The 27233-nt window shown below is 49.3% G+C and overlaps 1 protein-coding gene across 2 annotated transcripts in view; it reads right to left on the bottom strand.

The window, feature by feature from the left end:
- Positions 1 to 316: 316 nt before the first annotated feature.
- The window catches only part of Eif2ak3 (eukaryotic translation initiation factor 2 alpha kinase 3), a 51619-nt gene continuing 24702 nt past the window's right edge, over positions 317 to 27233 (bottom strand). For both annotated transcript variants that reach the window (XM_078027917.1, XM_040270665.2), the window contains exons 4-17: positions 26582 to 26715; positions 24893 to 25127; positions 24535 to 24697; positions 22461 to 22601; positions 21546 to 21668; positions 20656 to 20876; positions 18527 to 18639; positions 15973 to 16095; positions 13997 to 14146; positions 12282 to 13062; positions 9033 to 9200; positions 3988 to 4089; positions 2755 to 2817; positions 317 to 1370 (exon numbers count right to left, since the gene is read on the bottom strand). In XM_078027917.1, coding sequence (XP_077884043.1) covers positions 1194 to 1370; positions 2755 to 2817; positions 3988 to 4089; positions 9033 to 9200; positions 12282 to 13062; positions 13997 to 14146; positions 15973 to 16095; positions 18527 to 18639; positions 20656 to 20876; positions 21546 to 21668; positions 22461 to 22601; positions 24535 to 24697; positions 24893 to 25127; positions 26582 to 26715 — 2694 coding nt within the window. In that variant the 3' untranslated portion in view covers positions 317 to 1193. The remainder of the gene's footprint in view (positions 1371 to 2754; positions 2818 to 3987; positions 4090 to 9032; positions 9201 to 12281; positions 13063 to 13996; positions 14147 to 15972; positions 16096 to 18526; positions 18640 to 20655; positions 20877 to 21545; positions 21669 to 22460; positions 22602 to 24534; positions 24698 to 24892; positions 25128 to 26581; positions 26716 to 27233) is intronic.

The following is a 27233-nucleotide window of genomic DNA, read 5'->3' as shown; positions in this document are numbered from 1 at the left end:
CAGAGCAGCATTCCTGGGTTCAATTCCTAGTACCAAAAACACCCATGAACAAGTTAGGTACAGAAGGGTTGCCACGGCCCTTCTCTGAGGCTCCCTCCAGAGCAGGGTCCTCTCTACACGTCCAGACACAGGTGGGCACTGCAGATGCTGCTTGGTCATGAACCCTGTGAACTGGGTGAGGACCTGCCACGTCTTTGGAAAATCGGGGAAAAGATGCCTTCCTTGATGGCAGGGCTGTGTACACCTACGGCCCCAACCTGCACATTAGGAAATCTGTCCCTGTGGCCTGACTCCCCAAATAAGAGCCAAGTGTAAGTAATTTAAAATTTTTTTATTAAATCATTTAGACTTGAAAGAAGTCACAATAGTTAACACACGTATGTGCGCTCTGTACACCACCAACCCAAATGGATTGATTTCAGAATTTTTATAAATAAAAAATAGACATTTAAAGGGAAAATAAAAACATGTTAACAAGCAAGACGATTAAACTTACCTAAAATCAGTCCGGGGAAATGAACCTAAAGATTACATATGCGACATGATCAGGCTTAGTGCGTAGTGGAAGGAGGACCTGGAATATATGATTCGTTTCTTACAGAGCTTTTCTCCTCCCCGAGCCAATTGACCAGCTTACATAAAAAGCTTCATTTTCCCTTTCTTGGAGGTAAAAATACAAAGACCTCTTAGACCTTCTCTAGAGCCATTTAAGGACACAGCTACAAACAGGACCACAAAGTCACAGACATACACTGCTATGCAGTTTGTGCTACTCGACTCCCAACGTGTGGAACCCGCATTTACCCACAGGGACAGCAGTGGGGTCAGCTTTTTAGAAGTCAGTCTCAAAAATCACCCTATCCCTAGAAAGCATATTTCTAGAGCAATATAGTTACCACAAAGTGGGGAGGTTTTCTTCTGTATTATAAAAATATTCCCATCTCAAAGCTCTCTGTCTCTGAGGGACTGCTTCCTCCTGGGATGGAGGCCGGGCCTGGGAGGCTCCGCTGGCCAGTTTCAGGAGGCCAGTGGGGAACAGGGAGCTACGCCTGCAGACAGCCCCTCCTCAGGTACTGCCAACACGGGGTGGGCTCGGCGTAAGTCCAGTCTGACTTGGAAAGAGCAGTCCAGAATAAAATGGAGTGAAGCACAAGTTGAGTCCGCCATTGCCATGGTGGAAGGGGTGGCCGGGGCTAACTGCTGGGCTGCCGCGGGGACTTGGGTCCCGAGGAACTCAGGGATCGTGACCGCTGTCTGAGCACAGTCTTCCCTGGAAACTCCAAGTCCTCAAACACCGGGTCTTCAATGATGTCCGTGGCCTCGGGCCGTTCCACAGGGGTCGGAGAAAGCATGTCCCCAACCATCGCGTACTGAAATACAAAACTGCTGTGATACAACGCCAGGCATGGAAGCTGGATAACCCCGATGGACAGCCGTGGGGGGAACTGGACCCAGAGCCTGCGCCCAGGAAGGTGCTGTGCCCAGCTGCATCTAGCCCACAGACAGTGCTTGGCCAGGCGCACACTCCTCCTGTGACGCTGTCCGTGTGCGAGACACTCGACTCCTGACACAACCACTCAGCCCTGCCCCAGGAACCCAGAAGCAACCTAGACAGCAAGTGAACTTTTCAGGGTAATTTTGAGTTTTCTAACATGAAATAAATGCGTTTTAAATCATTCTTCAAGACTGACATCATCGAATTTCTAAAATGAATTCATCTTTCAACTGCATGAGAATCTACAATGCCTCAATAAAAATTTCAATTAAAATGCCAAGAGTCAGGACACGTCACTGTCTCTCGAGTTTTTTTAAATTGCTGTCTTTGTTGTTGTACTGGGGACTAAGCCCTGAACCCTGTGCATGCTAGACAAGAGCTCTGTCCTGAGCCACACCCCACCCTACCCTGTTTTGAGACAGCCTCAAACTTGCAATTCTCCAGCCTCAGTTTCCCAGGTAGCTGGGATTCCAGGTGTGTGCCACCCTGCCTGGCTTAAATCCTTTAAAATGTACCATAGGTTCTTAGGAACATCCTGAGAATAGATTCATCAACTTTGATAAAATTTGTTATTTTACATTTTGCAAACATTGAATTTTAAGTCAGCGTACCTAAGTGAATTATAAGGTTCACTTTTATGCAGTGCTTTGCCATTGGACTTATGATAATGTTCAAAGATAAAGTTTGATTTTTTCCTATTTGATAACACACACTGTTCAATTTACTTCAACTTATTATTTAAGAAAATTCAAGATTGTAAAATTGGGAGTTCATAACCCACTTCAATCTAATGTATGAAATATGATATGTCAAGAGCTTTGTAATGTTGTGAACAACCAATAAAAAAATAAAAAATTAAAAAAAAAAAAAGAAAATTCAAGATTTACCAGTGTACAAATTTTAAAAATGATAGGCCAGCAGGCCAGACATTAGGAAAGGAAGGACACTTCTGAAGGCCATTCTGCAAAACCTGCCCAACAGGTCTGCCCCGGGGCTGTGGCTATACCCAGGCCCCCAGCACTGCCCAGCAGTCTCTCTCTTAAAGCTAGTTATGAGCTCTCTCACAGATCCACTAAAGCAGAACCAGCAGCCAGAGGAAAGGCCTCTGTGGAGACCAGTGGAGGAGGCTGGGCCCCACTCTTCTCCAGAGATCTGCCTTCCTCTTCCATGAGGTGAAGAAACTGACAGCGACTGCTACCGAGGACCCTGCTAAGGTTCTAAATGTGATTAAGAAAATAAGGGATGAGAATCACACATACCTCCCGAGGATATTTTTGAATGAACAGTGGTGGAAACTTGAGATTTCTTACTTCAGTTAAGGTCTAGAAAAAAAGAGAAGTATTAATTTATCTTAAAAAACCTTCTGATGCGGGTGCTGGGGTAGTGTCTCAGTGGTGGCGTGCTTGCCTAGCATGTGTGAGGCACTGGGTTCAATTCGCAGCACTACATGAATAAATAAAGGCCCATTGAAAACTAAAAATTGAAAAAAAAAAAGTCTTCTGGAGTGTGGAACCGTTTGGACAGGGTTTCCATGTGGCGCTGGGCCGGCCCTGGGCCTGGTGCATACTGGGAGGCGCTTCCACCCTGACAGTGCTGATTACTTAGTTATTAAATTTTGAAAGCTAAGTATGAAAGCTGATTGAAGCGAAGCTCCCACTGTTGGGTGGGCCCTGAGGGGCGCCAGTGGAGGCTGCTGTCTGGGGTCACATGGATCTATTTCGGTCCCCAGCCCAGTTCTGGATAGGCGCACAGGTCCATCTCTGACGTCCTGACGCGCCACACCTGTTTCAGTTCCTCTCTGGCACCTACAGGGCCTTCGTTTATGGAGCTGGGAAATGTCGTTATTTTTATTTCCTCTCCCTCCATGAACCGTATGGATGCTTGGACGGTCCTTTTGGGGAGCGGCGGGAGTCCTTCAGTTCTAAGTGAGAAGCACATCTCTTCCACCAAGGCCAGAAGCCAACAGGTGCAAAACTGACCATGAGGAAATGGTGACCAGAGCCTGCTTGGGAAATAGGGACGGTGGCTAACGGGAAGTGAGGAAGGGAGGTGGGACAGCACCTTCACTACTCTGAAAAGCTGTGCTTGTGGTTTAGTCTAACAAGGAGAAAAAATAGAAAACCAAACACCCGTGTCGTTTTGCTGGTTCCTGTAAGTACAGTGTACAGTTTCCTGTCCTCTGCCAATGTCCACCAAATTCCCTTTCCCTTGGAATCCCTTGGGGGTCCTCTGGAGCGGCACTTCCCACAGAGGGACCCAGTGCAAGATTCTGATGGGCTGTGAAGCACCGAGGCCCCAGCGTGAACAAGCCATCCAGAGGCCATTGAAGGCCGAGCTTTACAGGGAGCAGACAGTGGACAGTGCTTCCTGGGTCGCCCACTTGACCTCCCCTGCCCCATACTCCTCTGCTGACAAGAAGACTAACTTCTTCTGTAACTTCCTGTAAACCTTGTTTTCTTTTTCAACCTTTTTTTGGGGAGGGGGACACTCACCTGGACTCTCTCCATCTGAGTGCTGAATGGGTACAACAGTTCAAACAGAATCAGGCCCAGAGAGAAGATGTCCACCTTATGGGAGTAGTTGTTCCCATGAATCTGAAATCCCACAAAAGAAGTCTCTAATTAGCAGAGGACAGGACTGCCCCTATTTGATTGCAGATTCCCAGCATTTACTCCACAGTGCAGGGTAGGAATGGGAGGAGGGCTAATCCCTTCCCCTCAGCTCGCCAGGGGCACTCACAACACTCTGCATTACAGAGGGAAGCCCAAGCCCAGGAGATATGCATCAGCAAGGCCAGCAGAACCCTGGAGCCGGCTGCTGGACAGCAGCCCCAGGAGCCATCCCACTGCCCCAGGTGAAGATTTTCAAAGCAAGTGCTATCTCAAGCCCATCTCCCATTTGCAATCATCTCTGTCCTCACCTATTTTTATGAAAAAATCTCCATTACTCCAAACCATTCATCGACTGTGGTCAGCCTTCATTAGGAGCTTAATTACCCAGAGCCACATTCTTGGCTGCATTTTTTCATGTGCATATTCCTTACTCTTCACAGCTAGGTGGTGAAGACCCAGGGGACGGCTGCTTCTGCATTCCCCGGCATTCAGCAGGCTGAGTACAAGGGGCCCTGCATAAGCAGCTCACAGGACCCATGAATCAACCGGCTGCTCCCCTGAAAGAGGCCTCATTCAAATGGAAAGTGACCTCCTTGACTCCAGAACCCTCAGACTTGTGGACATTTCTTTGGGCCGAAGGCTTGGTGTTTAGAAAGGGCCCTGAGAAGGGAAGGAAATGCTCCTGGCCTTGCTCCTGGGGGCGGAGGAGGGTTAGGCTGGAGAGGGCTTCGCAGCTTCCCCTCCACACTACACTTGGTGTGGGGCTGGCCTCCCGAGCAGCCCACCTGCCTGCGCTCCAGAAGAGCAATGGGACAGTCCCCAGGACATCACCAGCTGCACCTCCTTCCCGGCTTCCAGTGACTGTAGTGATGGGAACCCTCCCTGGACTTGGGAGCCTCACAGAGAATGTGTGGAAAACAGGTCTGCAGGGGACACGGGGGACCCCACACATAGAATCTGGATAATGGGAACAGAATTCCCAAATTCTGGGAAGCAACTGGGCAATGAAAGCTCCTGGCCACGTCAGGGCCCCAACTATCTGTCCACCTGGGCAGATGGAATTGAGCTGGGTCTGGGTGCAACAGTTACCCAGGTGACAGTACCAACCACAGAGATGTCCAACACGCGTTCAGCACACTCACCACAGTACTTCTTAAGTACGTTTCTTGATATAGGAGTGCTCGCATTCTAAATGTATCCATAATTTTATGGAATAGAATCCCAATTTTGTCTTCCAGAATAAGGTATGAATCTATAAGACGCACGCGCGCACACACACACACACACACACACACACACACACGGAGGAACTAACCCTGTGGACTGGGACTTTCAGTGTGGCACGCTAGGCCAGCCTCTGCACTGAGCTACATCCCCAGCCCTTAGTGACTTACTGTTTCTTTATATGTTCCTGTTTCCACAGTCCTACATAAAGGACAGATTAATACAAAACATGAAGGAAAGCATTATTAATTTTAAATGCTATGAAATACATTTTTTAAAAAACCTAATGAATAATCTAAAAAACACCTAAAAAATTAGGAATTATCACGGTGCAGTGGCACACGCCTGTAATCTCAGCAATTCTGGAGGTTGAGGCAGGAGAATTGAAAGCTTAAAGCCAGCTGGGGAATTTACTGAGATCCCATTTCAAATAAAAAAATTAAAAGGGCTGGATGTAGCTCAGAGGTAAGCAATCCTGGGTTCAATTCCCAGTACAAAAAAATAAAAATGGTATCATTTCCAACCTCCTAAATAATAATCACTTTTTAAAAATGCTATTAAAATCTCTGTAGTGTTAGTTGTGATGTGGGCTGATGAACTCCAAATGCAGAAGAGCCCAGAATAGGTGAAAGTTCGTCCAAGGTCCCCAGTGACTGTGGGTAGCATATGTTTCATCCACTCTTTCCTCAGGCTGCAACGTGCGTCCACAGCACTCTGAGATCTTACAGTTCTTTCCACCAGGATAGGTCATTTACTTGGGCCAACAGACTTCTTTTTCTATTAAGTTGGATACTTTGCAAACAATCAAAATATGTTTAACAGGCTCTTATAAATTAAAAATCTTGCTGTACCCTTTCTGATTTATTTGTTTTTCTTCCCCTTGCTTAGATTTGCTAAGGGGATTCCTTCTCACACACTCGGCTGGGGATGCTGTTCTAGGTTTCCCGCGGCTCCTCCCTTCCTCCTCCCGGCCTCCTGCCAGCCACAGCATGTTTGCCAAAGCCTCTCAACCCACTCCAAAAGAAACTGGGGAACCTGATGGATTTCAACATTTCTCACTTCTTTCATTAGTTTCTTAATATTTTGACAGTTTTTCCTTCATCGTTGGCCTGGCACTTATGTAGGGTGGTTTGCCAACTAGCAAAAAACAGAAGCAAAAATAAATAAAAATAAGATAAATATATCAAAACAAACCGCCATCACCTCTTCTCACTGCACGGTGATCAGAGAAAGCGGGTTTCTGTCTTCCAGCACAGATGTGTCCTGAAGCATGAAAGTGCCCTGTCTACTAATCGCAGGGACGGTCCCTGTTACCTGCGCCTCCTTACACCAGCACATGCCCAGGCAGCCCTGCCCGCCGCACTGCCCACTGCACTGCCCACCTGGCCTTCCACCTCCTGCCCAGCTAGAAATGCCTAACTCCCTGCACATGAGCGAGCTCAGGACCCACCCGGGCTCCCAGGCCATAGACCCTTGGGGCTGCATGCTGCTGCAGGTCTTCTAGGGCTGAGCGCTGCAGAAAACCAGCTCCCAGCCTCAGCCTATTTTTCTGACCTAAATGCTTACTCCACTCTTCCTATCTTTGAAATCCGTCTATACTTCTGGTTCTTTAAAACACTTTTTCATTCAAAGTATTTAAAACACGAAAAATTAATATTTGAATAATGGGAATGAGTTGAATAGCGTGAGAGTGAGACAGAGTCCTGTTCCTTCAAGACAGTTCCTATTCTGGGCCTCTGATATAAGCTAATCCACTGGTTCTCAAAGTGCGGGCCACCCCGCTGTGGAGGTCAGTAACACTCACACCTCTGCCTTTCACTGTGTGGACCCCCACCGACGGGTGGGAAACGGACCCTGGGAAAACAGGTGGCATTCAGAAAGTCCTCGATGAGCGCTAAGAATGACTACGTGCACTATATCCTGACCCCATGGCCATCTGGACACTACTGAGAAAGTGCTACTGCTCTGCAGAAGGCACGTGGCATGTGGAGAGGGGCACTGGAGGCCATTGAGCAGACTCCCGCTGCTCTCCCAGGGGCTCTCCTCCAGGGGAGGCTGAGCCTTCAACTGAGACAGCTGCTCCCAGCTCTCAGAGCCTTCCCCTCAGGACTCCTGGTGACAGTAACCACAGTGGTTTTCTTATACTGTATGTCAAACGGACAATCTGTGGAGAAGCGGCATAAGTTAGGGAACCAATCATCTCCAAACGTCAAAAGAGCACATACAAAATCATGTATGGGCAGAAACTCTGCTCAAGGCACACGATGGACCAAGGGGGGCAGTAAAGTAACTGTGAAAAACCTGGCTTTGGATTCCACCGTGTAAATGACTTTTTCTTTTTGGAACTTGGGCTTGAACCCAGGGCATTTACCACTGAGCCTCATCCCCAGCCCTTTTTATTTTTTGAGACAGAGTCTCACCAAGTTGCCCAGGCTTCCTTGAACTTGTGATCCTCCTGCCTCAGTCTCCCGAGTTGCTGGGATCACACGTGTGTACCACCCACCATGCCTGGCTCATACGACTCTTAAGAAATTATCACTTGCACGCATGGTGGTGCACACCTGTAATCCCATGGGTCGAGAGGCTGAGACGGGAGAATCACGAGTTCAAAGCCACCCTTGGCAACAGCAAGGCGCTAAGCAACTCAGTGAGACCCTGTCTCTAAATACAAGATAGGGCTGGGATGTGGCTCAGTGGTTGAGTGCCCGAGTTCAATCCCTAGTGCCAAACAAAACAAAAACAAAAACCCCCAAAACTACCACCTGCATAATTGCCAGACATGAAATATTGTTTCCCTTCCAACTGCTCATCTGTGTGAGGCCAGGTTTTCTTCAGATAAAGAAGGAACCAAAAGCTACATGGCAGTGGCTGAATGAAGCAGACAGGACAATCCGGCCTTTCCTCCACGGGTTATTGTGCATCACAGTTATAGAATCCAGGGTTTGTAAGTCAGGTTTTAAAGAGATTTGCAAAAATTCAAACAAATCCCACACTTCTGATTTTTGTTCTGGAAAATACTTTTTCATAAGAGTATCTTAAGATGTGATGGGCTTTGTATAACTAATTAGAAAAATTAAAAAAACAAACAAATAAAGGAAAGAAAGGACTTGAGGACTTAATATTCTGAAGGAATGAATAAAGTTTATAAATTTCTCAGTTTTAATTTCTACTGTGGCAAACACTGATAGACTAAATTCTGTGAGAAAGAGGCACCGCTCTTAATCAATCACTCTGCTGGTGTGAACCGTGACAGAGACCAGAGGGGTGACACCGTGTGCCCATAGGAGCCTGGTGGTGGCTCCCTCTGTGGCTCTGAGGCTCCCTGGGGCCCTGCTACCACCACTCGGCCCCTTGGGCCACTGCCTGTCACCTGCCCTGGTGAATTCTGGAAGCCGCTGTGAATCCCCAGAGGGCAGCTCACACAGCACCCCGTCTCCGCAGAGCGCAGAGGGACCAGGGTGGGCAGGGTGGTGGTCACAGTCTCTCTGGGGTCTTGCTTCCCTCAGGCTCTTATTCAGAGGGTGAGCACCTGTTTCTGGGGTGGTTACCTTGATCCACCCCAGTTCCTGGGGTGCTGGGCTGCCCGAGCACCCACCGGCTGTCCCCTTGGGTGTCAGACTTCAGTGGTGCACACTGCAGAGACAGGGGAGGAGGTCTGTGGGCATAGGACTTGCAGCCAGGCTATGAGCTGGGGGGCTCACCTGCTCTGGGCTCATGTAGAGCTTGGTCCCCACTTGTCCCGTGTGTGTGGCGTAGGATGGCATCGGGGTCAGAACCGTTGGCTCTTCCTCATCCTGGTCCATTGCAGTCACTAGCCCAAAGTCTCCCACCTTGACCACATCGTCCATGGTGAAGAATATGTTGGAGGGCTGGAAAACAAGCGGAGCACAGGCCGTGAGTGTGTGCGGGGAGGAGCCGAAGGAGCACAGAGAAGTTGTGTAAGAACCTGGGCGGGCTCTAGCACATGCCCCCTTTTTTTGTTGGGGGGATATTGGGGATTGAACTCAAGGGCACTGGACCACTGAGCCACACCCCCAGCCCTATTTTGTATTTTATTCAGAGACAGGGTCTGAGTTGCTTGGCACCTCGCCTTTGATGAGGCTGACTTTGAACATGTGATCCTCCTTCCTCAGCCTCCTGAGTGCTGGGATTATAGGCATGTGCCACCATAGGATATGTCCCTTTAAAACTGGCTGCTATGAATATAGAAGGTTCTCTGGCTTCAGTGGCAGACAGCCCTGGGGTATGGGGAACTGGACTTAAGGAAAATCAATTCAAACCCTGAGGGAGCCACTCCAAGGGCTCCGTAGGCTCAGTCCTTAACCTCTGCACTCCACACTCACTCTGGCCACCAGGGCATGAGGATACCAACAGCAAGCAACAGGCGCCACGTACAGTGTCGCAAGCCCCTGTCACAGAGCCCCGCGGTTGAGGGTCCAACCCATTATGGAGGCCCGGAAGTTAACACAGCCCCAGGCCACCCAGCTAGTGGTGGCAGTCCTCAGAGCTGTGCTTCCCTGTGATCACAGCATTTAGGGCCACGCTGGCTCAGTGGCAGTTAACCACTCTGATGAATCCTTTGGTTGGTGCCAGAGAGCAGGAAACAGGCAACCCCCTCACGGAGGGAAGCAGAGCCAGGCTGTTGTGCCCAACACTTCCGCGTGATGCCTGTTCTTTCTAAACTCACGTGAAACTAGCCAGCATCCCGGGGCTCCTCCAACTCAAGGTGCCTTGTACCAAATCCATTGTTTCCTCCCTTGCAGGGAACTAACACAGCCCTTCAAATAAGGAAAAAGGGAGTCACTGAGCTCCTGAAATGGAGGCTCACCATGCTTCAAAGACAGCAGGAAGACAGCATTCTGTTCCCCAGGGGGCCTAACCTATCTTTGGAATCCCACTCCATGCCAGGAGATGGTTCAGGGATAGGTCTGTGCCCTGGGTGTACCAGCCGAGGGTGGGACAAAGATACTTTGCCCTCCCTCCTCCAAGACTTCAAAGAAAACAGGCAGCCAAGAGCGCAGCAGTCATTCGCTCTCCAGGGCTTGCATGCAGGGAGAGGTAGGAGTGGGAGGAGAGAGGCAGGTTCCAGCAGCACCACCTGATCCTGCAAGCTCTCCCTGAATCCTGCTCCTGGTTTAATCAGTATAAATGCTTTTTGTTGCAAAAATAGAAAATCCAAACTAAAACATGTGCCTCTAGGACATCTAAGGCGCTGTGTGCAGGCTGTAAGCAGACACACTGGTGCCACTGTGGAACCAGACACGATGTGGGTGTGATGACAGTGCACACAGACACAGGATGCACAGGGACACTGCCTCTGAGGAGCTGTGAGGCCAGGGAGAGACTAGAGCAGGGCTGGAGAGGCAGGGGATATTAACTTCCTGGGTCTTTTTCTATTGTACATACAGAAAAAAAATCTTTAAAACAGGCACAACTGTGTGTAGGGTTAAGCAATTATTCCCCAGCATATTGTTGACAGTATAAAATCAGAAGAATGTTCACTATTAGTGAAAAATGTGACTGCCTTTCAATTTGTAGAGCATGTGTGGCAGCATTCAGGAGCATGTGGGCTGGGCTTGGTAGCCCACACCTGTGATCCCAGTGGCTGGGGAGGCTGAGGCAGGAGGATAGAAAGTTCAAGGGCAGCCTCAGACACTTAGGGAGACCCTGTCTCTACATAAAATATTAAAAAGGGGCTGGGATTGTGGCTCAGGGATAGAGCGCTTGCCTAGTGCAGGCGGGACCCGGGTTCAATCCTCAGCACCACATAAAAATAAAGGCATTGTGTTGTGTCGATCTACACCTAAAAAAAAAAATACTTAAAAAAAAAAAAAAAAAAGCCCTGGTTGGTTCAATCCCCAGTACCAAAACAAACAAACAAACAAACAAACAAAAAAACCCAAACCAACAACAACAACAACAAAAAACCCCATGCGTGTCTGTGAGTCAGCTGGCCGCTAGCCTGCTCTGATGCTCTGTGAGCTGCCTCCCTTCCCATGCTGCCCCTCCCTTCCCATGCTGCCCCTCCCTCCAGCATGGCTCTGCTCTGGACACACAACTGGGGCAGCGCCATTCCTGGCCACCATCTGGAGCAGCAAGTTGGTTAGATCACCACCAACCCACGACAGTACTGCAAGTGGGGATTCTTTCTAATTCTTATTCCTATTATTCCCAAAGTCTGAGAAATCTTTCAGGAATTTAAAAACCTACCATGACTTTAGAAGGAAAAAACTTGTCTGAACAGCAACTTTGGTGCTTAAAGCTAAAGTCTGTTACTTAAAAATTGAATTGATCAAGAATTTACACTATCTTATCAGAAAAACATTTACATTCCAGATATCTACTCTCTATTATTGACTGCCATGAGCACGTGGAACGTGGCAGAAATTAAGTGAAGCTTCTGGATCCTTCTAGAAACGCCAGGGAAGTGCTGTGCTTCAGGAAGGACTCTGCAAGTGTGCAGGCTGCCCTGCGCTACCACCGCAACCGACAGCAAGGGCAGGCTGCAGACTCGGCCTGGCCACTGACATCCTGCCCTTCTGTACACAGCTGCCCCCGCATCTCCACGTCCAGGAACAGGTGCACAAGTGCAGACCCCTGCCGCCCCCCTCAGAGCCCGCTGGTGAACAGACTCCTCCCCCTTCCACGGGTTGCTCCATGACTACAGGGGCATGTTCAGGGCTGTTGCCCAAAGCACATGTGGGGCAGGCACAACTGTGTGTAGGCGAGGCTGCCCACGACCTCTCCATCACGACTTGGGGGGCAAACGCTACAGCCAACCACACTTCGCAGTCCAGGGCGCAGGGTGGTGCCTGAGGCGCTCTGCCCACCACGCGCTCACTGCCCTTGCACCCCTCCTCTCCTCCGTGCCAAGCACAGGCATGTCCGCGGGTCCTGCCCAAGACCCCAGCATCAGAGAGAAGCCGCTGTGCTGTGCTGCAGACACCCACCTTGAGGTCCCTGTGCATGAGCCCCTTGCTGTGCAGGAACTCCACGGCCTCAGCGATCTGCAGGAAGATGTGCAGGCATGCGCTCCGTTCTCTCTGCTCTAAGCTGCAGCGGCGGCTCAGCCAGTCCTTGAGCGTCTCCTTCCGGCACAGCTGCATCTGGATGTATAGATACACCTTAGGGGAGCTGGGCTGCAGTTTCTCTGCCGTGTTCTTGGTGAGATCTAAGCTGAGCGAGGTCGGTCTGGGAGGAGAGATGGACAGCGTGGCTTCGGAAGACGACTTGCTGCTGGAGTACCTGAAGGCGGCCACTCGGTGTGCACAGAGGCTGCTGATGTGCAGGCGCTCGGCCCTGGGCTCCTCCCTGCTGGATGCGTTGTCACAGCCAGAGTCCTCGAACACGATGGAGGAGGAGGTCCTCTCCCTGGACCTCGTGTGGGTGGGCGTCACAGAAGGACACAGCTCGAAGGAGTGCCTGCGGCCACTGCCCTCTGCGGTGCCACCCTCCACGCCACGGTCTGCGGGGCAGTGATCCCCGAGGCTGCAGGCCGCGGCTCCCAATCCACTGGCGTTGCCGTGGTCCATGTCCGAGAACTCTAGTGGGGAAAACTGGCTCCCGGAGGAGCTCGTCTGGCCGCAGGAAATCCCCACCGAGAAAGATGCGCTTCTCTGGGGCGCAGGGGCGATGATCTCGATGTGCTCTTTGGAGGAGAAAGGATCCATTCTGCGGATCTTCACGGAGGGTGCATCCAGCAGGCTGGGCGAGCTGAGTGGCCAGTCCGTGCTGCAGGGGTAGAAAGGCGAAGGTGGGCACACGGCAGGGGAACTGGGCTGCCCTATGCAGAGGGCTTCGCCTGGAGGAAAGCCACGGCCACGGGACCACGGGCCTTCCGTGAGACTCGAAGGAATCCAAGGACAGGACTCTGGAGCCTCCGAGGCCCCTGCCCAAGCCCCCGCCACTCTTAGCACGGGGCCCTTCCCTGGGCTGGCTACTCCGAATCTCTGTCACTGTAACAGGGGCCTAGCAGGGGTGCAGGAGTGTTACCAGGTGTGCGAAGGCCACCTGCATGGGAATTTTTTTTTTTTTTTTTGATACCAGGGACTGAAGATGGAACCAGTGGTACTTAACCACTTAGCTATATCCCCAGGCCTTTTTATTTTTTGAAAAAGGTCTTCCTAGGTTCCCAGGCTAGCCTCAAAATTTCGATCCTCCTGCCTCTGCCTCCCTAGTTGCTGGGATTGCAGGTGTGGGCCACCTCGCCTGGCATCTCTGTGCCTCTAGAGCAGTTGTTGAGGGTCCTCCTCCTAGCACACTGCAGCTGCCATGGGAAGAATCTTCAGGCCACTGTGTTTATGTGGGCTTTTTTTTCCCCCCTACAAATAGTTTTAAACTATTTAAAAGGGAGTTGTAAATTGTTAAGTGCTCAGAGAAAAACTAATTTTAAAAGCTTTCAATAAAAGAATGGAGAGAAACAGAAGCAGCTAGTGCCTCAGACAGAGAAGATTGCCATGAATCCCTGATCACAATGCAAAGGGAAGTACAGACCCAAAAGCTAACAAAAGAGATCTCATTCAACAGGGGTCAGAGAACTTTCCAGACACAGCACAGAACTACTGCTTTTCTCTTAAAAAACAGACAAACAAACCCCTGAACTTAAATAAATAAGCAAAACCTGGCCTAAAGGAGAACCCAAGTCCTCAGTTCCGGGCTACCGTACCTCTCATCTTTGAGCCAGATGGCGTCCATCTTTTCCTGCCACTCCTCCGGGGGGGCCTCCAGCCAGGCGTTGAAGTACCTGACGATGCCCGGGTGCTCTAGCTTGGCCAGGGCCTTCACCTCCCGCATCACCTTCTCTCTAGCCAGTTCCCTGAAACAGAGGGAAGACAGCACTGAGCGTCGTCTGCATCTGCTGAAATATTCAATTCCATTATGGAAACCAAACAATAAAGCAGAAGCCTCCTGGAGTCCAACATGAGGGACAGACAGGTCAGCCCAGGGTGAGTTTAAAGCTGTGTAGTAAATTCTGCATTAAAAACACTCACCTCTGTTTAGCATTTCTCTCCCTCCTGGGAATCAGCACCACCAACACAACTGCCACCTCACTCCAGTCAAGCCCTTCTGACTGGCTGAAAATGTTTCACTGCGGACGATTAAATGTTTGCTCCCAGGAGGGAGGAGTGGGGATGGGTGAGGACTTGCCTAGTTCAGTGAATGTTTGTATAGAAAGATATGGAAATGTAAATAGATGCCACACCTCGAAGAATGCAGATACACACGGAAATATGCTGGTGTGTCAAACAAAGGAATCAGAAATGGACCACTTCCCCAGGCTTGCCTGCCTGTCCTTCACGAAAGGCTGTTTAGGAAGATAATCTTGCTTACAGCGTAACTGAGAGTGTACACACACACACACACACACACACACACACACACGCATGCACCCAAAGTCACAGGCTTTTGTGAAGCTCCTACATGGTGCCTGGCACACACGTACATTTAAACTACTCAGAAGTTATTTAGCAAAAGAAGAGAACCAGTCCCACAGTACCCAAGCCATTCAATTCCTATGTCACTGGCAGGTGTAAACCTGTCACCACCAGTAGAGTGTTGCACAGCAATCCAGAACCAACAAGAGCCGCCACAGAGGTGGATAGGGAGGTGTCACGGGAAGTCTGAAGCACACATGTTCAGAGCCAGGAAGCACTAGAGCATTAGGAGATGTAAAAAATGTACAGACTCAGCAAACCCACAGCACTTGTTCTAATAAAGACCACAGTTTGAATTCTATTCATTGCATTCTTAGTTCTTCTGTTTGTGTAAATGAAGCAAACAAAACCTTATATATTTTCTAGGAAAAAAAGTTAAAAATAAAAAAGATGTGGCCAAATTTAGACATAAGACAAATATTGCAAAGCATTTTTTGAAATTATAAATTCTTTAACAATAAGAAGTGTTTAAACAAGACATGGCACTATGTACTAAAACACTGTACTATGACCAAGCCATACCTTAAACATATTTTAGCATTTAAATACGATGCTCTTAATAACCTGGGAGTGCTGAAGATCTGACGGAGGAAGAAACAGAAAACTGTGTGTTGGTACTAAACAGAGACTGAGAGAAGCCAAAGGCAAGACTGAATGCTAGTGGTGGCCATTACGGGGGAGAGAATATAATACCAATAGTTTTAATTCTTTCCCTGATTAGTATTGTTTTGTTTTTTGGTAGTGCTGGGGATTGAACCCAGGGTCCTACACATGCTAGGTGAGTGTTCTACCACTGAGCTACACCCCTGCCCCTTACTTACTATAATAGTCAGAGGTGTTTTAAATGCTGCAGTCTGGGGCTGGGGCGGAGGCTCAGTGGCAGCGCTCGCCTACCATGTGTGAGGCACTGGGTTCAATCCTCAGCACCACATAAAAGTAAATAAAGGTTCATTGACAACTAAAAATATTTTTAAAAAATAGAGAACAAATGCTACAGTCTGTTCAAGTCTACTGCCACCACCTGTCCTCGCGGGGAAGTCTGAGGACAGGCTTTGCTTCCCAAGCAGATGCAAAGCCCACGGCACAGGTATGGCCTGCAGCTGGCTGCCCTGCAGCACTGGCCGAGATGTGGGCAGCCAGGACGGCTGTTCTCTCCAAAGGCCTGGAGCACAGAAGGGACATTCTGCAGGACTCGGGTGTCCACTACCTGTTGGGGAGCCGGATCCTCTTGATGGCATAGTCGCAGTCATCCACTTTGTTCCTAGCTTCAAAGACAACTCCAAAGCCCCCACGGCCCAGGCACTGCACCGGCTCAAAATCTGTCAGATAGCTGAAGAAACAAAAGGTTGAGTTTTAAGAAGTCAGGAGTTGCTTAGAAGTCTGTAGTAAGGTCAGCCTCAGTCCAACCTGATGACATGTAGAGTGGGTGAGCCCAGCCAACACGCAGAACTTGTTTTAAAGAGCATAGACAGAATTCTATTAATTGCATCTGAACTTTTCTTTTCATGTAAATGAAGCAAACAAAAGCTTACATATGTTCTAGTGAAAATAAAAAAGCTGTGTTTAATAGGGAAGCCCTTGTTAATCACTCATTCCTATGGAGAACGCATTTCTGATGAGTCCTACCCCATACTTTCTGTCATCTACCAAAACATCATATTCTTAGTTCTGTAACCTTCTATGTCCTTCATTTTATGCTCAATTTAAATTCATTTTAATCTTGTTTCATTACACGTAAATTGTAAGGAAAAAATACAGTCATCCTATTCAAGTAGTTTTTGTTTTGGGGTACTGGGCAGTGAACCCAGGGGTGCTCACCACTGAACCACAACCCCAGCCCTCAGGGCGTCACTGAGTTGCTTAGGGCCTTGTTAAGTTCCTGGGCTGGCTTGGAACTCAAAGTCTCTTGCCTTGGCTTCCTGAGCTGCTGGGATTACAGGCTGCACCCCATGCCCAGCTTCAAGTACTTTTTTGGCCAGAAATCTTTTCAGGAACCAAAGCCGTGGCAGGCAATGTGCCCAGCCCAGGGTATTCCTCAGCCCTCTTCCCTGCAGCCTGGTCTCCTGCTGTCACTCACTGCCTGCCGTCAGTGCTGTTGCCCTCTGCTCTGCCTGGTGGCTGCCTCGTTTGTCCTCTCCTCTTCAGCTCCCTCCGCTGGACGGCTCTCCAGGACCTGCCTGTGTTCCCACGGCTCTGTGATCATGGAGCCCTGAACTAGCCCGACCCAACCTCCATACGCATAGTTATCTCAACGCTTGTCCTCCCGCCATGGCTCATGAGTGCAGGAAAGCACTCCTGTTTCTTTCCAGAAGTCAGGATCTAATAACTGTGCATGCTGTGTGCACAGTAAATGGTCACACCTGTGGAGAGCGCTCCTGTCACCTGGGAGCGTGGCCTCGGATGCTCCACGGTCCCTGACCTGGCGAGCACCTGGCGAGTGTCATATTCCATAGCTTCACAACTGTGCTCCATGCTAATTTAGCAGCTGCCTCAGCTAGATATGGCATGTTGAGGAGGAGACACTGCAGGTCCCAACCCTCCCTGGGCCAATTACCTTCCAGAAAACAAGGAATGATAATCTGCACTCCTAAAAATAGCCAATTGAGGTACTTGGTACACCCTGCTCCCTGGACGCCAAGGCCCACGAGCTCCTGTCCTGCTCCTGGGGCCACTGAGCCACCCTTCTGGACTGCCCCCCTCAGACAGTTGGCAGACCTTTCGAGTAGAAGTATTGTCCTGCCTAAGGTCCCAGATGATAAATGAGAGGCCGAGATCTGAGACCCAAGCCCAGAGCTTGCTCTCTCAACAGAGCCCGGGAACTTGCAGCACCAGGAAACCTCAGGTTCATCACTTTCATGGCCGCCCTATTGAGCCATCACTGCGCCCCTCACAGTGGTGGAGGGAGATTCCATTTCCGTGTGCACTGCTGACAAGGAGCTCTCCCCACCCCGGCTCTAAAGCCCTGCACTTTCTGAGTCTATCCAGGCGCGATCCCCGTGGTGATGCCCTCTCACCCACCACAGTCAGCCCCAGCCCAAGTTCATGGCTTCCCCCACGTGTTCACGCTGTGCCTTGAGGGATGTCCCCATGGACTCTGCCCTTCTCCAGGGCAGCTTGTCACCCTGGCAAGGGCTCTGCAGCCCAGTCTGTCCACACTGTCCACCACACAGCCCTGCCAGCTTCAGCGTGCAGTGTGAGGGGTTCTGTTCTGCCTCTCACCGTGCAGGCACTGACAGCCACCGACCTGCACTGGCATCTGCACTAGCAAGGGCACAGGAGTGGCTCTTGCCAACTGTGTGTCACTGGGTCAGCTGTATGCATGGAATTTGGTGGTCTCACCCCGCCCCTTAGCTAGCCACCTCTCTTCTGCTTTTACAAGCACCTGTTCCATTAGTGTCCCCCCCCCCCACTTCCTACCAGAGTGAAAGAGGAAATAAGCGGCTGAGTTCAAGGAGCATCTGGAGACCTCCATCATATTCCAACGCATCTGATAATCACCACGGGGCACCATCCAGGCTGACCCAGGTCATGGGGGACCAAACGAAAATAAGGTGCCGGGCTGAGGATATAGCTTAATTGGTAGAGTGCTTGCCTCGAATGCACAAGGCCCTGAGTTCAATCCCCAGCACCACCAAAAAAAAAAAAAAAGAAAAGAGAATAAGGTGCCGGCTGAGATCCACACTGCTTCACGCTTGCACACGACCTTGGAGGTCGGTCCACCATCAGAAGCTGCATCGCAGCCCATGCCCTCAGATTCTTACCGTGATACATATCCCGAGCTCTTTGTGTCACTCTGGCTACTGGCACTGGCCCCTTCACTTGTAGAATCATATTTGTTTTCAGTTTGACACTGAGTTTCAGATTCTTTCCTTTGCTGATAAGGTAAAAAACAGAATCACTATTAGTACAAACCTGAACTCAGTCAGCTACGATCTCAGATTATAAACAAAATCACTGTCAATACAAATCTGAACTCAAGCCGGTTACGATCTCAGGTTATAAACAGCATCGAAAAATAAGCAGCTGAGAAAAATAAAGTCAATATAAAAGCACCACATACAGCATTTCTCTTTATCAGGATTAAAAAAAATAAGCTCATCTTCCAGCTGCCATGCATCTAGTCTGTTTCTACCATGTTGGCATGTCACCTGTGCGTTTAACAAGCAAGCAGGCGTAAAGAGAAGGGGCACACACGGGTATGGACCGGACTCCAGGAGGCGAGGCTCACTTCTTCCCTGACCAATTTTGTGGAGGCTTTTTAAAAAGTGCCTCCAACAACAGCAAGTTGAGCCTGGCACTGTCTTCACCCACCTCCTGCCAAGACCCATGGTCAAGAGGATGACTGTGGCTTGTCAGCGCAGCCACCAAGCCCTCCAGCAAGTCTGTGCTGAGCTCTGTCACGCTGGCCACTGCAGGAGGACTGGGAGGATGGGGCTGGGGGTGAGCCCTCGAGGAGGCAGTCAGGCATCACCTAACACTCTCTACTGGGGGAGGGCAGTGTGTGTCCCAGAGGCAGGGAGCTGACTCAGGACCCCAGAACCCCCTTCTAGCTTAGGGACATGTAGGTGTTAGCCTCCTGGGAGGGGAGAACAGGAGGCGGGTGGGGTCAGGGGCAAGATCCTCAGGAGGGTTAGAAAGAAACTGGGCAGGTAGCAGAGCAGGGGGAGAGGGGAGGGAGAAAAACGGAGGGGTACTGGTAAAGACAGCGGGGAGCAGGTGGTGCACAGTGAAATGGATGAAAGTTGGTCTTTTCCCCAGCAGCCATGAGGGGTCCATAATCAGGGTTTGTTGTTGTTTTAGTTGTAGATGGACATAACACCGTTATTTCAGATATTAATATTTATGCAGTGCTAAGGATCAGACCCAGGGCCTCACCACTCAGCCCAGCCCTGCACCAGGGTTTTGAAGCAGCCAAGGCAGCAAGAGCTAGGTGTAGCCAGGAGGGACCAGGGCCGCGTAGGTCAGTGTGAGCAACTTCAGTGTGAGTGTCTGCTTCAGGGAATCAGAAACTAGGAGACGGAGAAGACCACAAGTTTTAAGATATTTAGGAGGAAGAGGATTGGGGACTGATGAGAGTGCAACTCTGGCCCTGGTGACTATGGCTGAGCATTTCGTGAGGGAAGAGTGCCCACAGCACCAGATGCTGGGAGCAGTGTGAATCAGGCCGCCTGGGGTCCATGCTGGGGGCTCCATGGCTCCTACTGGGAGTTGCTCTGGAGGGAGCAGGGATCTAGGGTCATGTTCATAAGGTGCTTGGAGCACCGGGCACTGGGTGGGGCTCAGGGCTGGAGGTCCCCTCCCAAGCTACAGGTGGAACCCAAGGCCCCAGGAAAGAAAAGACTGTAACTTGAAAGTTATTTCACAGTCTACTGTGACTGTAGACTGTGAAATACAGAGAGGAGGTACAGGAAGGTGACCAAAAGAGGCGGAGGACAACCTGAGGACCCACACATGCCCAAGCAGGAGAAAGCAGTGCTAAGGGACTCAGGCAGGGGAGGGGGCAGGAAGGTGTTCAAGGTGTCAAGAGAAGGATGGGAAATGCTCACCCACTACATTTAAAAATATTTTTCCAGAGCCCAGGCGAGAGCAGCCACAGAGGCATGGGAGCATCCCGATTGCAGTGGGCTGAGCAGGGAGAGGGGGTGCTGGAACCACGGCACCAGTGTCCCATGGTCATAATGGCACTGCCAAGTCCTTACTGTCATGTCTTCCACTTCCAGTGCACAAGCACCATGTGGAACTGGGTGCAGCATCAAGCTGGCTGCCACGGCCTGGGAGCTGCAGGTGCCACGGAGCCCAGTGCGCAGGCGCCAGAGCACAAGGCCCCGCAGCGCCTTCTCGCGGCCAGGTGACGCGTCCCACCCCAGTGCAGCCAGCTCCGCCCGCTCACCCGGTGTGGCTGAGGGTGGAAGAGCCTGCGCACGATGAAAGTGGTGGCCACAATGCAGAACAGGATCGTCCCCACGATTTCCTTCCACCAGTGCAGGAGGAGCACCGGGTCCTTCCTGCGGACATTCTTGGGGTAGCTAGGGCTGTCCAGGAACCTGACGGTGATCTGCGTGCTCCGCCTGCTCCGCTCCCTCTTGTAGTAGGGCAGGTAATACCCGTTGTCTTTAAAGCAAGCATTGAAGGGCTTTTAGAATTTAAGATGAACCTAACAAGCCGTCTTTCTCAGACTATCCATTGTCCACAACACCAGTTTCTTTAAAAATTCATCTCTCCTCTGGTCAAACATCTTCCTTTGCCTTACTTTGTCTTTCTTTGAGGTACTAGCCTTATGCATGGCAGGCAAGCACTCTACCACTAAGTGCATACCCTACCCTTCTTTCTCCTTAAATACGGGCATTTTCCTTTATAACATAAGCATCTTAAGCTTTCTTTATAATAAACAACATTAGAAAAAAATTTAATTGGTGACCTCATTACTAATTCAATCCTTTAAATGCAAGAATTAGTGCTCAATCTTCCCTCAAGATTTCTTTTTCTTGGAGGTGAGGGTACTAGGATTGAAAACAGGCATTCTACCACTGAACTTCATCCCCAGTCCTTTTTATTTTATTTTGAGGTAGGATCTCACTAAGCTGTCCAGGCTGACCTTAAACTTATGATCCTTCTTGCCTCAGCCTCCCAAGTAGCTGGGATTATAGGTGCATACCATTGTGCTGGGCCCAAAATATGCCCAGTTCCAATCAACCTACTTTCTTTTTAATTCTATTAATTAATTTCAAGTCATAAAACATATAAAATCGGTATTTTCAACTCAGGAGTAATCACACCTACCATATGGATACTGTAAGATTGAAAGGGCACCATTGCTGTACTCTTCGTGAGAAAACTTGTCATTACTAAGGCATTTGTCAAATTCATCAGAGCCCACCAGGACAGGGGTTCTGGAAGGGGAATCTGAAAGAAAACGAGAAGACATTAACTGTTATGCCACTAATGAAAACGCATGTGCCATCCATTAGGTAAGCCGATGTTCAGGTCAGACACATGTCAAACACCCGGCCCAGGGTTCCTGCCCCCCAAAAGCAGTGTCTCACATAGAGCACGAGCCATCTGGAGAAGCAATGGAAAGACACAGAGAGGTGGCTCATCGCTTGAGCCAAGCTCATTACAGGCCTCATGGTGTGATCACCAGGTGACCTTTTATGCAAATATTCTTAATATGTTAGCCACGCTTGGTGGCCCATGCCTATAATCCCAGTGGCTCAGGAGGCTGGGCCAGGAGATTTGTGAGTTAAAAGCCAGCCTCAGCAATAGTGAGGCATTAAGCAACTCAGTGAGACCCTGTCTCTAAATGAAATACAAATAGGGCTGGGGGTGTGGCTCAGTGGTCAAGTGCCCCTGAGTTCAGTCCCTAGTACCAAATTATGTTTATATATGTGTATATGTATGTGTGTGTGTGTGTGTGTGTGTGTGTGTATGTATGTGTGTGTTAAGAGCTAAACATTAGTTTGGCATAGTCAGTGAATAAGAGTTTTTCTTAGAGAAATAGTTTATTAATATTTACTTCTACAGAAACAATTGCTGTTTCCAAGAAGAAATGCTCTAAGTGATAATTAAATATTCTGAAATGCCTTCCCAATTTGTTGGTAAAATATAAAGTAAGCAATAATTCTTATCTCTGCATTATTCAAAATTAGGGCAAAGACAGGGTTAGGTCTCAATATATAAAGTGGGTAATTCACTTACGGATTAAGGGTTTCCATTTGATTGTTGGCAAAGGAATAATCTCATTTCCACTACTGACAGACTCCAAGGCCTTGGGATTTGCAGGAAACTTTTCTGAGATTCTCACTGATGACTGCAGGTACAGCTGGCCTCTGTACATTCCTGAACCAACAGAACACTGTCAATCAGGCAAAGATGTTTTTAAAAGGTTCACTTTGATTAATAAAATTAGATCAATTCTAGTTGTCTGCATGCTACATAGCAATCTTCAAAGAAGAAAGATAGATGGCTGAAGCTTCAAATTCGACTCAGTGATTCTTAGCAGCAGGCTCAGGCCCGCACCGTGCTTCTCGCCCACTCAGCACATTGCAGAAATCACAGGAGAGCTGCTGCCATGGTAAGTCCAGACGCAGGACATCCCTGCATGCGCACCAGACAGCTCCCCCCAGTTCAGCAGAAACCTGTGGACACTCAGCCAGGTACTCCCATAACACATGACACGTTCTCTCCAGATCCTTGCCTTCCACCCTGAATGAGGGTGGGGCGCACTGGCAGCACTCATAGGATCCTAAGTGTTCAATGAGCCACACTACTTCAAGTGATCGGATTCAAGAGTTTTAAAAAATTATTATATTAAAACCTCTTTTTCTTTTTTTTCAAAAATAGACAAATAACTCTTGCTCTCAGTCCCCAGTACTTCCCCTTTCCCTCCCTTTTCCTTCCCCACCACCTTCCCTCGACTCCACGTGGTTTTGTTGTTATACACAGGAGCCGGTAGAGTGTGTTGGACATACCACACATACATGGAGCACAGCGTCCCCTCTTGTACTTGCCCATGATGTACAGTGACCTGATTGTGTATTCTATTATCTTTCCTTCCCCAATCCCCCCTACTTTATTCCCTTTGTCTAATCCAATGAATGTCTATTCTTCCCCACCCCCATATTGTGAGTTAGCAGCCACATATCGGAGAGAACATTCAGTTTTTGGATTTTTTGGGTTTGGCTTATTTCACTTAGCATGTCAGTCTCTAGTTCCGTCCATTTACTGGGAAATGCCCTGACTTCATTCCTTTAAGGTTGGGTAATATTCCATTGTGTATACATACCACATTTTCCTTATGCATTCACCTTTCGAGGAGCACAGGTTGGTTCCATAGATTAGCCATTGTGAACTGAGCTGCTATAAACTGTGTCACTGTAAGTAGGCTCATCTGATATTAAGTCCTTAAAGGCTCTTCCTTCCTTCCTTCCTTTTTTTTTGGTACTAGGGATTGAACCCAGGGGCACTCTACCACTGAGCCACAACCCCAGCCCTTTTTGTATTTTATTTAGAGTCAGGGTCTCACTGAGTTGCTTAGAGCCTCACTAAGTTGCTGAAGCTGACTTTGAACTTTGATCCTTCTACCTCAGTCTCCAGAGCTACTGGGATTAGAGATGTGTGCCACTGTGCCCAGCACTCTTAAAGGTTTTTTCAATTGCCTAGAGGCACCCCAGATTTTTTTTTCAGAGTAATTACATGTATGCATTGAAGAAAAAAAAATCCTAATTTTTTTTTGTCGGGGAAGCGGGTAAGAGAATTGAACCCAAGGGGTATTTCACCACTGAGCCACATCCCCTTTTAAATATTCTATTTAGAGACAGGGCCTCACTAAGATGCTGAGGCTGGCTTTGAACTCGAAATCCTCCTGCCTCAGCCTCCCACCTCACTGGGATCACACGCATGTTCCACGATGCCCAGCTAAAAATCCTAATTTTTCAGGGGAGAACAGACTGATACAGAGGTGAACACAGACATAGTGGCAGATGGGAGTAAACTCTAAGGCTGTGTAAGGAACTTTACACCATGCCACACAAGAAGAATATCTGTAAGCCTTTCTAATACAGGTCTTGGATGAAAAGAATGTTACTAGGGTAATTAAAGGTTTCAGAAATGGAAAAATGGAGAACAGCTGGAATGGAAATCAGGGTACACGTCTACCGGTGATGTGCCCCCTGGATTGTGCTCAGGTTGGACCATGACAGGCCGTCCACTATATGTGGGAAGACACTCTCGTGGTCCCTGAAGGCCCTGCCAGGTAAGGGAAGGCACTCACCCAGGTACACGCTGCTCTCCGTGGCTCCGCGTGCAGCTTCCACGATGTCCTCCTCATCCTCTAAAACCTCTTCTGTAGATGTGTAACTCGTGTCATCAAAGAGACTGATTGGAATGACTTTGCCATCTCTGACCAACCAGGCAGAAGCGATCGGAGTACAAAACTAAGCAGAAACGGAGAAGAGACACCAAGGATTCAGACAGCACTAGAAGTTTCACCTCAGAAAACATCATTGAGAGTCCCCACGTCTTAATGCACAGAGTGTCAGCTGAGAGTTGGAGGGGGCGTCTGTTCCCTCCCAATTGGTGTGGTCGCCCAAGCGGGGAGAGAGAGTCACAAGCTCAGGGGCTTTGGGTACCTGGTACTCCCACTCCAGGTGTCCTCCCTTCTTACTGAATGCCACGACCTTCCAGTCAGCTACCGAAACCTTTATCACCGTTTCCAGCATGGCGGCTTCCTGTTCTTCCACATCTGAAATAATCTTAGACTCTTCCTTGTCCCCACTGGGTCTAAAGCTGCTTTCAATAAATCCGGCTCTAGTTTCCATGTCTGGAATATACCGAAGTTCAAAGTGGCCAACACTGAAATTCCACCTTAAATTCACAAAGGTGTGTTTTAGAAATTCACACTTTAAATACAGGGACCAAACAATACAGAACTCTCCTAAAAACAAAGAAGCAAATGCTACGAATTTTGTGAAGAGGAGAATAAGTTAAGACGTTAAAACACTCTACTGTCATATACATCTAAAAAGAATACATCAAAAATAAGCCTGAGAGACACCACCCTAATTAGATGATCAAAGTTAGTATTAACTAAAAAAACCCAAACAAAAAACCAGAAATGACTCTAGAAAGGGGTGCTCTGCTGCTCCCTGCCAGAAGAGGGCCCAGGAGAGCATCCTGAAGCGGTAGAGACTGGTTCTGGGGAGCCAAGGACAGGCTGTGCCAGTCTCTCAAAGATGGACAGATCTTTACATTCAGGAGCCACCTTAAAACGAGGTGGCATGCAGTCTGCTTATCAGTCATCAGGGTGCATTTCATCCATGGGCAGAGAAATTGACACCCCAGTGGTGTGCCAGTGAGTGGAGCCCAAGCAAGAGGCCACACAAATGGGTCTTCTAGGAGACAGACCCAAGGCCATGTCCCTCAGCGTCAGTGTCCCCCTCGGACGGGCCATGGCAAGTCCTTCACCCTTTCCAAGTTCAGGCCCCTGCCCACACAGGGGCATTGACATTTCCTTGTGATTAGTAAGTAACAAACCCACCCTTTAAGGAGTGTGGACCTCGGGCCCACCCTTCCCTTTCCTGGTCACTGGGAGCTCTGCTAAGATGTCTGCTTCTGGGGGCTGAGCTCATCCCACCCGGATACAGGACACCAAGCCATGGGCAGATGCACAGCCCACTAAAGGGAGAGAGGATGAATGGGATCTTCACTGAACTGCACTGCATCAGACTGGACAAAACCGGTTCCCTCTCAAACGATGAAGATGGGATGTAAAGAACTGAATATCAGGTTTGGGAAACCTGGCACGGGATACAAGATCAACATTTCTTATTTCTTATTCACAGATCTAAACATAGGAATTGCATAAGGGGTTCATTATTTGAAGATGGAAACAAAAGGAATCCAATCAAGTGAACGATTTCTAATACTTTGAGTAAAATGATCACTCTAAAGCTGGAAGAGACCAGCTATGAAACCCCTACTAGCATAACTACAGCGGTGAAGAGGCCCAGGCCTAGAGAAGCATGTTGACTTTGTCTTAAGAGCTTTCTTCATTCAGAACTCCTGCCACTGAGGCTCTGCCAAAAACGTCTGGACCTAAGATCACCCTCATTTGCAGCCACCCCGGGGCCCTGGCCACCCCGTCCGGAAGCACACAGTGAGGTCAGACCAGCCCCTGCAAATAACCAGGAGGCCCACATCTCAGAAGCGAGGAGCCGCTTCCAGGGCAATAGGGGGTCCCAGGACCCCTATGGAGGAGACTCGAGAGTAACGCTCTGGGTGCTTCCAAAGGGCCCGCGAGCGACAGCCCCGACACCCACTTCTCATTGCCACTGCGGGGTCCGACGGCCCTCACGGTCTTCTGGGTGCGCTGCAGAAGTAGGATGTCCTCTTCTTCCTCCAGCTCATCGCTGTCCCACCGGCGACAACCCAGGGCAGAACAGATGTACCTCACCTACAGAGACAAGGCCAGCGAAGGGGACGGTCACGGAGGGCAGAGATGTGACAAGTCTCCACAACTTTAAAAAGTAAAGGAAATCAAGGAAATGTGTGAGGAGGTGTCCAAGACGTGAGAACATCTGTTGGATCACTGGCTCCTCACTGAGGGAATGGGTGGCTGTCCACAGGGTCAAGTTAGGTAAACACGGCAGCCACTGGTCCCATCGTCACATCCTCACTGCCCTGGGAGGACCCTAAGCTGTTGAGGTGGGAATAGAAACAGGTGGCCCCAGGAACGCTGCCCAGGTCTCCAACTGTCAAGATAACGTCTGCAAAGCAGGGGACACAGAGGCATGGCTACTGACCTTTCCTTCCCATCTCAGCGTGGTTGAGTTTCCCTTTCCTACTTCAAAGTTCTCCTTTTAAAACAAATGCTGTCCTCAGGGGAAAATCTCAACCCACCTCCACTAGGGACACTGTGATTAGGGTTGGGAAACCTGGCACGGGATACAAGATCAGCATTTCTTATTTCTT

This window comes from Ictidomys tridecemlineatus, chromosome 12 (genome assembly GCF_052094955.1).
Source record: "Ictidomys tridecemlineatus isolate mIctTri1 chromosome 12, mIctTri1.hap1, whole genome shotgun sequence".
Taxonomy (NCBI): domain Eukaryota; kingdom Metazoa; phylum Chordata; class Mammalia; order Rodentia; family Sciuridae; genus Ictidomys; species Ictidomys tridecemlineatus.
Note: the sequence above shows the minus strand (reverse complement) of the source record. Positions and strands in the feature narration are given on the sequence as shown.